General features: G+C 45.8%; 1 protein-coding gene across 2 annotated transcripts in view; it reads left to right on the top strand.

The window, feature by feature from the left end:
* The window catches only part of DIXDC1 (DIX domain containing 1), a 28,174-nt gene extending 14,983 nt beyond the window's left edge, over positions 1–13,191 (top strand). For both annotated transcript variants that reach the window (XM_010173727.1, XM_010173728.1), the window contains 15 exons: positions 1,844–1,956; positions 3,232–3,380; positions 5,380–5,469; positions 5,572–5,625; positions 6,580–6,630; positions 7,722–7,826; positions 8,355–8,408; positions 8,992–9,084; positions 9,175–9,246; positions 9,973–10,059; positions 10,228–10,389; positions 10,506–10,572; positions 12,133–12,241; positions 12,798–12,906; positions 13,111–13,191. In XM_010173727.1, coding sequence (XP_010172029.1) covers positions 1,844–1,956; positions 3,232–3,380; positions 5,380–5,469; positions 5,572–5,625; positions 6,580–6,630; positions 7,722–7,826; positions 8,355–8,408; positions 8,992–9,084; positions 9,175–9,246; positions 9,973–10,059; positions 10,228–10,389; positions 10,506–10,572; positions 12,133–12,241; positions 12,798–12,906; positions 13,111–13,191 — 1,396 coding nt within the window. The remainder of the gene's footprint in view (positions 1–1,843; positions 1,957–3,231; positions 3,381–5,379; positions 5,470–5,571; positions 5,626–6,579; positions 6,631–7,721; positions 7,827–8,354; positions 8,409–8,991; positions 9,085–9,174; positions 9,247–9,972; positions 10,060–10,227; positions 10,390–10,505; positions 10,573–12,132; positions 12,242–12,797; positions 12,907–13,110) is intronic.
* The last annotated feature ends 546 nt before the right edge of the window (positions 13,192–13,737 follow it).

Below are 13,737 nucleotides of genomic sequence, written 5' to 3'. Positions count from 1 at the left end.
CCACTGGCCTTCTAAAATAGAGAAGCTGCCTGGGAAGGGGACTGTGGACATAGGAATGCGTAAGCAATTATCTATAAAACTGTCTATGTTGTGGAGACCTGTAGTGAGCACTTAACCCCATCCCCTGTCCTAGCTGGGATCCTTTGTATTTGCTTTGGACTGTGGGTCCAGTGCTGCAAGAAGCAGACTTTGGAAGAGAGGAATGTTATTTCCAGGCTCTGTATGCCCTTAGTTTTTGTCCTGCTCATTCTTCTTTTCGGTTCCAGGCTCTTGCCTATCCCTCAATTTTACCACCTTCTCACCCAACAGTTACTGTTTTTCTAGGACAGCTCTCATTCTTTCATCTTTTGCATGGATGAGAACCAACAACGCATTTCTCAATGGCACATTCAGAGTATCAGCTGAGAATATGTGGGAAGGATATAGAGATCTGTTCCTAGAAGGAAGTAAAATCCCTCTCAGAGTTACTGGATGTGTTAGATCAGCTGGCCTTCCTGTCTGTACCTGTGCTGTTGGAAAGCTTCATCCTTTCCTCTCACCCTTACTGTATAAAGCAAACCCAAGAGTATTCTATGGGCTTCCAAACAATTATTTTAATTTTACACTGTGCACCCAGTGACAAGCATGAGGAGAGGGGTGGGTACACATGTTGTATACAAAATGTGCCTAATCGGGGACTGCTGTAATGGAGTTAGACTTCCTGAAGGTAAATCCTTGAGCAAAGCCAGGTGGCCTGGACCCCTTTAACAATCATGAACACCTTGTTTGACCAGGAAAGAATAGGTACTGTAGCTGTCAGAGATCTCCAAGAGAAGATGATTATTCTTTCACTTAGTAAGTTGCATTCATCTCTTCCTTTAATATGGTGAAAGTCCATTTAATCGAGACCATTAAAACTAGATGGCTTGAAGGTCTGTAATATAAATGAGAAGTAGGCCAGCACTGGCTGTGGGAATGGACCAGACGGGAGCTGCTAGCAAGTAATTTCCATCTCTATTGCAAGGCTTTTCTAATTCTGTGAGAACGCTGTGGAATATGCAGCAGCAGTGCTGGGAAGATGCGGAGGGCGAGCTGTTGAAGCCTCTTATTTTTCTAAACCTATTATTTTACTTCCACGCTGTTTTCTTTTTGTTCTCCGTCCTTTGTTTCTGTGTTGGAGAGAATGAAAAATTAACACCTCCTCACACTTGCAAGGACTAGTTCCTGTGACTTTAGAGGTACGTTGAATGGGTCAGTGAGCTTCAGCCACCTTTTGATGTTGTCTGGGTGATGCATTTAGGAAGAATTTCTGAAAAGATTGCTTGAACCTCACAGTCAGATGAGATAGCTCCACTGAAAATAGGTGGCTACTTTCATGAATTTTTAACCTAAGAACATGAGTGAGTGGTATCTGACTTTCAAAAATATTTTGCCCTTGGAATTTCAAGGTAGTGACGTGGTGCTTTTGAAAGCTGGAGCAAGAGATGAAGCAAACCAGGGTGGCTTTTTGTTCGGTTTGCAGTATGAACATAAGGCTTGCAGTAAACTGGTCCTGAGCAGACCTTCAGCAGAGTGTGGTCTTACCCCTGTGTGAGTATATGTGAATTCTGTGGTAGCAGTCTCAAATTGGCATTCTGATAGTTAAGGAAAACGAAGAGACATATTGTGCTACTTATCAGTTAGCCTGCTCTGACACTGATGTAGAGTGATGGAAAAGTTACATGCCCACTTTGGTTTGTTATTGGCTTCTCTAATATGCAGATAATCTTTAGTTTCAACAAGCCTGTCTGCATGTTCACTTTTATCTTGAATGAGGATGATGTTGATCAGCACTAGAAGTAACTGTTTCTCCTTTCCCCTACAGTCTTGCATCGCCCAGTCCTATCCATAGTGCAAAGAGCGAATCCACCGTAGCCCCGTCAGAGGAGAAGGAAAGACTTGTGGTTATCCACACTGAAGAAACAGAAACTAAAACAGGTACCTTGTGATAAGACAGCTCACGCTTCCACTGAGATTTGTTTGTATCATATACTTGCTGAAAAGCTCCCCAGTGACTGAAATGAATGTAGAGGATGTCACACTGAGTATCTGTCCACATAAAACTAAAGCTCAAAACTTTTAACACTACAATAGTGCCGTAATGCAGCGATGTCTGAGGCTTGCAAAATAATGCTTGAGAAATAAAAAGCTCTGGAGAGGGTGATATATAATTTTCACTATAAGGTGAATGCTTTAATCACAGCTTCATTAGGCCATGTTGGAAAAAAGCCCAAAACATTTAAAATTCCCTTAAAGAAAGAATCCATGTGAGCTTGCCAGCTTGCAGCCTACTAATAACTCTCTGGTTAGCATCCATTCCAAGAGCAAATGACAGAGAATCTCTCCTAGGAAGTGCTTTGCTGCCTCAGACAGTATGTCCTGCTTTAGTGCTCCTTCGAAAGTATTTGACAGACTATCTCAGCACCTGAAGTAGCTGGCAGGCTGTGGCTTTTCCTTAAATTCTTAGTTGTACTGTGTCTGCTTGCTGCCCATACAGTAGGACATTGCAGCTGCATGTCTACAGGTGCACAGCAGCTTGCATTGGGCAATTACACTTTTGGTTAACTAGCTAACAAGCACTGCTCTGATTATTCCCTGTCAAACCACATCCCTTCTTAGGGAAGAAAAAGAAAAAAAAAATCATCTACATTCCTGGGCCAGCCAGTGGATGATAGCTTATGCTATCAGAAAAGGCATGCAAGGCTATTCAACTTGCTATTAAGAGAAAAGTATTTTTCAGAATTAGGTGTTTTGTCCACCTTGAGAAAGCCATGTTGTTTGACAAGTAGAAATACTGTTTAATGTTGCCTTCAGCGGGTCATTGGTGCACCTTCTAACACTAAGACACGTTCTTCAGTTGCTTTTCTTCCCTTAGATATTTTCTACCATGTACAGTGCAGTGTGTTGTCACCTGTGATGTGCCTTGAAATCTCCAGTACTGAGGAATCAGATGCAGCAAATTTAATGAAGGGGAAGGATGCTCAGCTTTGATATATATGTATGCAGGAGACCTTCCTTTGCATAAAGAGTAAGGCATAAATCCTTGAGATTAGACAAGATGCTGCACCTGTAGCAATTTCCTTGACACTGGCTAGAAGACATGCTGGTTTGTTAGTGATAGCTAGTGTGGACAGCAGGCAATTATTGTGTGGTGCAAGTCTTTTCTGGGCTCCTCTGTCTGTCATGACCACATTCAGCTGCTCTGTCTTCCAGAAGAGACAGAATCTAATTTCCAGCTTGAATGGCAAGCAGGGAACCCTGTGTCATATTTGGAGAATTCATGGGAGGAGCAGCTTTTGGAACAGCAGGACCATTTGGAAAAGGAAATGGAGGAAGCGAAGAAGATGATTTCAGGTTTGCAGGTAATAGATTTTCTTCTCAGCCAGCAATCCCTCCCACATACACTTATTTTCCCACCAGCTGTATCTGGAAGACAGGTTATCTTGCAGCTGAGACACTGGCCTGGAACTCGAGAGAGTTGAGTAAGAGTCCTGGTCCAGTGAGGTCTCTTGGAGTGATTGTGCAAGAAGTCAACTGATCTCTTGGGTCACCTCTGTTTAAACAGAGACAGTGGCTTTTCTCTGTGTCTCACCCTGTGGGACAAGTCCCTTCAGAGAAAAGTTCCTCAGGAATGAGGAAGTATTTCAGATAGCGTGGCTACTGTGTACTAGCTGCAGCCAGCTGAGGCCTTATCCAGCAACAGAATGCTACTGACTAAGTACTTTTGACATCTTCCTTTCTTGTAATGTTTAGGCTCTCTTGGCTCCTGCAATTGTGATTTGGTGCTGGTCAACTTTACCAGAATGCAGAATGCCAAAACTGTCCTTTCTGATGTCCCACATGCAATCAAGAAGACAGTTGGATCCAGCCACAGTCTTGCTTGGGGCAGGGTATGCCTGTCCCCTGTCATTGTGTAACATGCTTAAGCAGGAGAGCCCAGGGAAGGAGGAAAGATGACTGCAACTTCCCTAGCCCCAGTATATTTACTAGGCTTTCAGAGAAAGGATTTTAATGGCAGTCTGTGCAATTCAGGCACAACCTTTTCTTTTTCTTAGCTTAGGCATCTCCAAAACTCAGTGTTGTCATGATTTGAGGTTCTTATTCAGTAGGGAGGGAGAAAGAAAGGTGTGGAGAGAGAGAGAGAAGATGATTATATTGCTATGAAGACCAGTGATATTCACTAGTGAAGACCAGTGAGGATCAGTGATATTCACTAATAGTAATTTAGGTGGACTGTGGGAGGGGAAGGGCATACTGAATGCAGGTAAGAACAGAACCACTATAGAAGAATCTAAAACAAAACCTGTATTTGGAAGGTGATTATGTCTGTGTTGTCTTTCGGTTGGAGTCCAGATCTTAGCTGGGTTCTTTGGCTTGGTGCCCTGTCCTGTGATGCTATGCTAACTCCTGTATGTGCTGTACTGTGCCAAATGGTAAAGATGCAGTAATGTTTTCCCATGTGCAGTGGCTGGGACACCCCTTCTTCACCAGGGTGCTTAGCAGCCTGCAGGTTTTGTTAGCAGCCTGAGAGAATAGAGCAGTCTTTCTGTGATTTGTGATCGGAAGTAATGCAGAGAGACAAGGAATGTCAGGAAATCAATTGAGATTCACAGAGCTGATCAGGGGTCACACAGGCTTACATCAGTCTTTCAGTGAGCTAGGCTGAACTATATATTTGGCATATTCTCTATGCAACTATTTAATTGTTGGACCTTTTTCTTGCTGCCCTGTTCCAGTCCCTCCCTGTCCAAATGACCCTCAGCCCAAAGTGTTTGACTCTACATGGGGAGTAGAGCCCCCAGTCTGTATAGTAAAGACCCTGAACTCTCTCAGAATATTCCTTTCTGTTTGTGCTGGGAACCACACTGGCTTTGAATTGTAAATATTTATGTGCCAGTAAACAAAGCAGAGATTGTGTGAGAAGCATAGGCAGCCAGGGCGGAGGTTGGAGGGTGGGCGGGCAGGCAGCCACTTTCCCTGTGGACAATGGGCAGGAAACAAAAGACAAAAAAAAAAAGCTTGGTTCACTGATAAAATCTGGTTGCATTATGTGCCCTCTGAGAGCAGGGACAGGTGTCAGTGGAGGAATTGGCATGTCCTGTTCCTCCAACTCTGGCCCCATGTTTCAGGAGTGAGGGTAAGCAGCTGGCATTGCTGTCCCCTCATACCCTGGGAGAGGCAGCTGATGTTGCTAGCCAAGAAATTGGATTTGATTAACTGATTTTCCTCCTCTTGCTCAATACTTAAGAGCCTCTAGTTCATGAGAGTTTGATTGAAATATCAGGGACCTGATGTACATATATATATACCCCATAAGGCACTAAAACCATGGAAGATTTCTTTTTTCCTTCATCTTCCCAGGCTTTGTTGCTCAATGGATCTTTACCTGAGGATGAACAGGAAGGGTCCTTTGAACTTTGTGAGCGTGGAGCCTGCCCTGAAGAGCAGCTGGTGAGCACATTGCTGTACTCGCATATCTCTGATCAAGCTGCCCTCAGCACCTGCCACCGGCAGGTGTCTTGCACAATAATAACCGTGGTATTTTACATTCAGATCATAATTCGAAGTCGCCTGGACCAGAGTGTGGAAGAAAATCAAGACCTAAAGGTTAGAGGAAGACAGATGAAGGGGAAGGAGGTTTTGGATCAAGAGATCTTTGTAGATCCTGTCCTACTTGATTTTTTTTTTGGGGGGGGAGGGAAGGAGGAAGAGGGGGGTGGTGGGCAGGCAGGGCAGAGACAGGGAAGGTGGACAACATGACAGATGACATGGGGAATATATTGTGTTAGGCTCCAACTCTGTTCCCATATTCTGCTGTGTGGGAACTCCATCCCTCAAGGAGTGGAGATATCTGCTTCCCTGAAACCATAATTCATTGACCTGCAGAGCTCTCACAATACATGGCAGGGAAGTGTTTATTGTATCCATATGAGCAGTTAATAAAAGTTTGTGGGATAGCAGCAGAAAAATATACGCTACCTCCCCACTTTGCCTCAAGCCAATGCTGGTAAAGTCAGTTGGTGGTAACGTATCTAAGTGTTACTGGAATTTACATGAGCCCTGAATTACATTTTTCCTGTGTGTTCTTGAAGCTGGAGGCATCTAGGTTGTACTAGCTTCTCCAGACTTCACCCAGGACAGTTATTAAGTTTCTAGCCATATCTGAATATAAACAATCTCTTAAGTAGGAAATAAGTGCAACTAAGAAAAACCTGCCCTGTCAAGCCTGCCTTAGTTCAGCTTTCTGCTGGTGCCAGCTCTGGGACCAGTTCTGATGCTGGGAAAGGAGTATTTGACATTGCCCTGGAGGACAGATTTGGAGAAGTAGGCAATCTTTTTTTTTCATGACTGTAACAGCAGGGCCTTAGGGAGCAGCTCAACTGTTTTGTCATGTTTGTAACTCATTAAAATGGCTTAGGGCCTGACATGCTCTTTGACCCATGGGAAAAGGTGGGATGTGCTTTCTTATGAAGTGAGTATCTGGGGACAGAGAACACTGACTTTGGTTGATTCGGAAGGGGTGACAAGACACCATTTAATCAAATTGTGCTGCATTTACAGAAGGAGCTATTGAAATACAAACAAGAGGCTCGAAACCTACAGGGAATAAAGGTGAGGAAAGGGTAACTTCATCAAATATAAATAGTAAAGCTTTAGAGTCTGCTGCAGCCCATGAGTAGGGCAAGCAGCAACCATACACCTCTGAGCAATTTCAGATTGTGGAGGGAGTTGTATGAGGGGACTTGGAGATGGGAGATCCTATGGTCTCTGGCTCCAGGGAGAGACTGCAATTAAAGCAGGCACAAGGAGTTACGTCTCCTGGGTTCTGTTTCTACCTGTAGGGTTGTGGTTAAATGTCTCTTCTTTTGTCCATTTCACCTCAACAAAATATGAGGTGTAGGATGCCTGCTTGGTTCTCATGGCTTTTCTTTTCCCCCCTCTGTGTGGGGTACGCACAGTAACATTGGCACAGTGAACTCATTCTTGATAGCAAAGGAAAAAGAGCACGGGGCTATCCTTTTCCTCTTCAGCTGCAGCATTTTTCACAACTTTGGCTCCTGTTTGCTCAGTTTCTCCCTCTGGAGCTCTGAACACTAATAATCTGCTCCTGAGCAGAGGTATTTTTGGAGCTGCCTGTCAAGCTCCTGTGAAGGAAGCAAATAGCAGTAGCTGTCCAAGGTAAAGCACTTGGCTTCTGGCTAACACTGAATGAAAGGTGCAGAATTAGTCCTGACTTTGGCCTCTTCAGGGAGGATTTCATTGCACAGCTAGGTCACACTGAGAGCTTATGTTTCCTTGTGTCCTTAGCTGATGTTGGCCTCTTTCTGCCCTCTGGATGCTGCAGATGCATGGCTGGAGACACTAGTTGTAGGCCACTGAAAAGGCCCTCCAAAGACACTGCTGTTTTCTTCCATAAGAGCAAATTGTCAGCCCACTTCTGTAGCAGGAAGTTCAGAAATCCCTCTGTCCCAGATGGCTAGAATGTTGGCAGGGAAATCACTTTCTGGGTCAGAGAAAGGCAGAAGGGCTGAAAGACCATTGGGCAGATGTCTATATACTTCCTGCTCTCTTGGGCCCTTGGCAACACTTTAGCCCTGTAAGTGGCCCCACTGTGTTACGGCCACTGCTCTAGGTCGCTCATTTCCCAGGGAAGGGTTTCTGCCTCTGTCTTGCACCTTTCTACAAATAACATCTTTTCCTAGGATGCTTTACAGCAAAGGCTGATTCAACAGGATGCTGCAGTTCTTCAGCTAAAGCAGGAACTGCTGAGAGCAAACATGGACAAGGACGAATTGCACAACCAGAATGTGAGTCACTGTGCTGCTGAGGGTTAGATTATTTTAGAAGGAGGTTGGCGGCCTTGAGTGCTCCAGCTGCCACAGGGTGGAGTTGGTAGTTGCAGCCTAGTTCTTGGGGTCGTGGGATAGTGAACAACCAGTCAAAGGTCTCTGCATAGTAAAAACTGCACATAGTCTACTAGCCAGCTGTGAGACTCACTGGAGTTTCCTGTTCTTCACTGCTGCTTCCTGTCCTCTAAGACCTTCAGCTGAAACAGGGAGGGGCTTCCCATGATGTTTTCAGTACAGTTATTTTCTTTCCTCCTCATTGTGCTCCCTGGGTTAGCAAGTGGCACTTTGACAGGTGGTGCTGCCACGTACAGTATCTCTCTGGAGAGAGAAGGGCAAGGAAGGAACTGACCTGTCCAAAAGGTTGCCATCCTTAGACACCAGCTCCCTTGAACTCTGCAGATATTTGGTCTCAGGTCATCCTTTAGCATAAGGGGCAAAGAGGTTGTCACAAATACGTAACCTCACACCTCTGTGTTATTTCTGCAGGTTGACCTTCAGAGGAAGGTTGAAGAGAGAAACCGGCTACTAGCAGAATACAAAGTAAAGGAACCTCTCTTCCCTGGAGGCTTTGCTGGGGGCAGCAGCTGGTGGATTTTCAGTTTTGGGAATGTGACTGCTGTCTCCCTGGCACTCAGTCACCTCTTGGAATGGCATGGTGGATAGTGAAGAAGTTGAGATAGCCATGGATGTTTGTAATGAGATGGAAGGATCATATGTCCTTTTTGTTCTCCCCACAGCTTTTTATAGTAGATCTTTTATTGTCATGGTTTTTCTGGGATGGCTTGCTGATTATCTAACACTTGTGCAGAAGCCTGTCGGGTTAGGTTGAGTCTCCTGATTGTCCACTGATCCCTCAGGAATCTGTTTTCTCTGGGACAGTTGTCTGGCCTCAGTAGTGGATCTTTGCTGGGCAAGGAGACTCTAGGCAACAAGAACCTGACTGATCTTTTAGAAAAAAAGCTTTAATACTTAGTATGAGCATTTAGCTAGAACTACACACATTGTGTAAGTTAGCCTGTAGAGGAACCTGATCCTGGCAGATGACACAACCTTCCCTGCCATGGGAAGATGATTGTGAGCCTTACTCACTGCCCTGGTGATTCTCTTGGTTACTGTCTTGCAGAAAGAACTGGGCCAGAAGGATCGACATTTACAGCAGCATCAGTCTAAACTGGATGAAATGCTTAGGCAGCTTTCTGAGGCCAGCTACCAGCAGGTATGGAGCAGGTGGCCTGCGCTGACACCCTGAGAACTGGCACTTACCTTGGTGGCTCAGTTTGTGCTGAATCTTCTACTCCTCTCACAGGTGGATTTGGAACGGGAGCTGGAGCACAAAGAGGCCCTGCTAGCCCGCTGCATGAAGAGAGAAGCTGAAGAGGTATGGGAAGCCTTGGTCTACACATCAGACTTGGAGTGATGTTTCTGTCCAGCACCCTCTAGCTACCTGTTTCCAGAAATCATTCACTTCATCCCAGAGAGGCCTGGCTCTGTAATCTTATTGTCAGTGCCCTAACCAAGGCAGCCAGATTTTGCAAAGCATCCAACTTAGCAAAGCCCTCAGCAGTCAGCACTCTGGTTTATCCTCTTGTGTCAAAATCCTAAGGGTTGAAACTGTGAGGGGAGCTCAGGAGTGAGTGGAAGACAGAGACCCTTGGCTTCTAGTTTCAGCTCTGACATCTGGCTAATGGTTAGACCACGGCTTAGCTTCTTATCTCCTTCTTTTCCTGTTGACCCTGGTATTGACCACTTGGAACTGTCTTGGGGGAAAGAGGGCCAGCCCCAATATCTGTCTCTGTACAGTGCCACTTGAACACCAGTTGTGCTCACTAGAGCTTGCAGAGCACTCTGTGCTCTAGCAGCAACCCCTTCCTGTCTCTGCCTTTTTTTTTTTCCCCACCTGTATGTGAGGAATCATGTTTGTGCTGTGACCTATAGGACTGGCTGCCAGCTCCTTAGTGAGTGTATTTACCTGGCAGAAGATGGGAGTTTTATCACTGATGTGGAAAGTTTTCATGCCTTCTCATAATCTTGAAGTTTGCAAATTGAGATCTTTGTGGAGGTCCAAAACACATTCCTAGTGGCACCTGCATCTCCCCCTGAACAGGTGATGGCTTACAGTGGTCACAGTGCTCAGAGCAATGGCTTCCTCCAGACAGCAGGAAAAGGAGCTGCTCCTACAGCCCACCAAGGGGTAAGTGCACCTAAGGGATATTTTCCCAGCCAGATGGAGATGAGGGCTCCAGATATCCTGGAAGCTATTGTCTTGTTAAGAGAGATTTCCCCTGTCTAAGACCTGTGGCTTTAGATGTGAAGAAAGCAGCCTGGAGGTAGTCTGACTGACTCATGGTCTCTTGGGCAGACAAATGACTTGCAGTTGGTTCGTGATGCCCTTCGCAGCCTCAGGAACAGTTTCAGTGGCCACGATCCACAGCATCACACCATTGACAGCCTGGAGCAGGGCATATCCAGCCTGATGGAACGGCTGTACCGTATGGAAACACAGAAGAGGCAAGAGAGAAGGGTAGGGCGCTTGGCTCTTAACTTCTGCCCCTCATACACAACCCAGAGCTAAGCAACAATGAGAGCTCCAACTGGGAAGTAACTCTTTGTTCTCATTCTTTTGGCTTTACACCCTAGATCTGGGGGAAATCACCAGCAAGCAGAGCAACAAATGAGTGTAGAGATTCCTGGCCTCCCAAATCCAGTAAGTACCTTTCAGCTCCTGTCCTTCCACTGCCAAATTCATTGCTCTGGTTTCCTGTCCAGAGTCCAGGGCATACCATCCCCTTGGGAATCTGCCACCTCCAGCTTTCTTATTCCCTTTACCAGAGCTCGCTTGCCTCCCTCTAGTCATTTGCTGTACCAAATAGACTTCCCTGCAAAGGAAAGGGGGGCAGAGACAATCTCTGGCTGCTGGGTTGTAAAGCACCATCATAGTGGGAGTCTGTCTGGGCCATTTTGGTAGTACTGCAGTATAAAAAACTGACAGTTACCCCTGGGATGAGTGGGAAACATGATGTTATTTCAGCTTTCCTGCTGGTTTGCACTATCTAGTGGACACAACTGTGCAGTTGCCTCTTCCTCTGTTCTTCCCTCAGTGTCTAGCTCCTTTCATATGTGCATAACAGCACAGCCCTTTCTGACACCACCTTTCCTGGCTCCAGCTGCAACAGCTCCATGTTTGCTTTTCATCATGAAGGCTGTTTTTTCCAATATTGGTTATAAAGGTCACCTAGAAAGTCTGCAAAGTTATAGGGGTAGGTACTGGGGAAAGACAGAGGCCTCCACCTTTCAACTGCATTGTACTGTCCAGCAGCAGGGTAGCCTGGAGGTACAAGATGCAGAGGAAGGTAGGAAAGGAACTCAGAAGCCTGAAGTGGGTTGTGGGGAGGATTTGCTAGGTTCTCCCCTCTCTCCCATAAACTGCAGTTTTTAGAGCAGCCATAGTCATGTGTTCTCTGCATGCAAACTGTACCTCTCCCTGTTTGCAGACTCCTTTCCGCTCTACTGCAGCAAGAAAATTGAGTTTTGCAGCCACAAACGTAGAATGCCTTGGGTGTAAAGAGCTCGAAGAGGCGGCTCCGAAGACTTGTTAAATTAGAAAGCCATTGAATAGGTGTCCATAGCGTTTTCTGCACACTAGGGATCTTAAAACTGTAGAGTCACTCAGTCTGAACCTTCCTCTGCTTCAGCTTTTGGCACAGCACGTTACAGGGAAGCAGGAAACAAGGCAGTAGCCAGAGAGAGAGAGAAACACAAATGAGCAAAGAAAGATCCATGCACAAACACCCATCCTGGCCTACTAGGTGGGGAAGAAGGGGAGGAGACAGATAACCTTTTGCCTTAATGATAATCAGTCACTTCACCCTGCTCTGCTCATCTGCAAGTGAAGACAAGTGATAATGTAGCTATACATGGATGGGGTGCTGTTCAGTCTTTCTCTCTTCCAGAAAGGTTCTACTGTGCTGAGGTAGTGAACAGAGTATCTGTGGAGCAAATGGGATGGGACAGTAATCCTGGAGGACAGTGCTAGGCAAATCTTCCATGCTAACAACACGGTTGGATGGTGACCCTACCTTAAAATGCAAAGTTTTCCAGTAAACAGCAGAATACCTGGCCCTTCTGAACAGGGAAGATTAGCCACCCTCCTAAGAATCTCTTACCATCACCAGGTTCTCTGTTGTGATGGCAGATTTGCTGAGACCACCCCTTTTGTCTCGTGTGTGTCTCCTGTTCCCCAATGACTGTGCTCTTTTCTTCGCAGAACTGCCTCATTCTCACAGCACACCTGTGATGAGCACCAGTGCCTGCACCAAAGTGGTGTACTTCACTGACCGCTCCCTCACACCTTTTATGGTCACCATACCAAAGAGGTGAGGTCTGGCTTTGCCTTGCTGACACTGATGTGAGAAGGTGCTTTTTTCCCTTAAAGCATTAGTCTGGTCTCTTCTGCGTATCGTCACCACTAGCACAGGTTCCCTGTGCATTAACTTGGGCATTCAATTTCATACGACTGTCTGGGGGAAATTGCCTAAAGCAGTCCCCTAGCTGATGCATTTGTTTTAGAGCCCTACAATATTAATCTCTCTTTTCTTTTTTTTTAAAAAAAAATAAATTATTTCCAAGAGCCAGGCAGTTCTACTGTACCACGTAGTGCAAGATGCTCCTGTCAAAACAACTATGGTTGTAGATGCAAAGGGAAAATGAAAAAGGCTGGTTTGAGGTGGTTTTTAGTACATCAGGAGGCAATTTTTCCTCTGAAGAGGACCTTGGGGTTGACAGATGTGTCCCTGGAAGGGCACAGTCTTCACATTCCTGTGGCCAGGGTGCCACATGCCTTGTGCTGTGGCTCTGCATGCCATGTAGTAATGCTTGATCTAAATCCTGTAATGGTGTACCATCGGATAGTTCTAAACCCTTCCCTTGCAGGTTAGGGGAAGTGACTCTGAAGGATTTTAAGGTAGCTATTGATCGTGAAGGAACCCACCGCTACCACTTCAAAGCCCTGGATCCAGAGTTTGGCACTGTCAAGGAGGAGGTAAGTGTGGAATTTAACTATTGGCTGCTTTGGGTTCAGTGTTACCACACAACCCTGGAGACTGTGGTCGCATCACGTCTCTGGGCTGTGTAGTGAAATCTGAACTAGGATCTCTGACCTAATGCCTGCCTCTTGTGCTCCTCACACTGTAGAAGAGTGGCATCCAGACTCCAGACATGACTGGACTCTTTTTTTTCTTTGTAGGTATTCCATGATGATGACATCATTCCTGGTTGGGAGGGGAAAATTGTGGCCTGGGTGGAAGAAGACCATGGGGAGAATTAATCAAGCTTTTAAGTCTTGTCACTATGGAAGGTGACTGTAACTGGCTGCTGAGCTCAAAGAATGACCAAAAAGCATGTGTGCTGGAAGAAGTCCAATTCAAGCTGCCAAAAAAGAGGGCTTCTCTGCAAACAAAGGGTAATGCATGTTGTGTGCACGGACACCTGGCATCTGACTTTCCATGGCCAAATGCAGACACTGTTCTGAGACTGAAGTGGCAGGTCTGTGGGAAAGAAACACCTTGCTTTGTCCTGTCCACTAAACCCTGAAGGCCTTAATGATGCATCGCTCCTTTCCCCTCCTTCTCCATTCCTGCAATATGTGCTGCAGACTGTGATCTGGGCATTTCAAGTCTGGTTCCTTGTACATTGTATTACATAAATCTGCACTGATGGCAAAAATGTGAAGCTTTGCCTTCATGAGTCAGAAGAAGCCACTAGATTATGTGAGCTGAAGGTTTGACCAACTTTGGTCCTGGACTTGCACATGCTGAAGGAGCAGAGTGAACTTTCTGGACATTCCAGACTGACAGTATAGAAATCTGACCTG

The sequence above is a fragment of the Antrostomus carolinensis genome, unplaced genomic scaffold, assembly GCF_000700745.2.
Source record: "Antrostomus carolinensis isolate BGI_N321 unplaced genomic scaffold, ASM70074v2 scaffold39128, whole genome shotgun sequence".
Classification (NCBI taxonomy): Eukaryota; Metazoa; Chordata; class Aves; order Caprimulgiformes; family Caprimulgidae; genus Antrostomus; species Antrostomus carolinensis.
The sequence above is the reverse complement of the archived record's forward strand: the minus strand, read 5'-3'. Positions and strand labels throughout refer to the sequence as shown.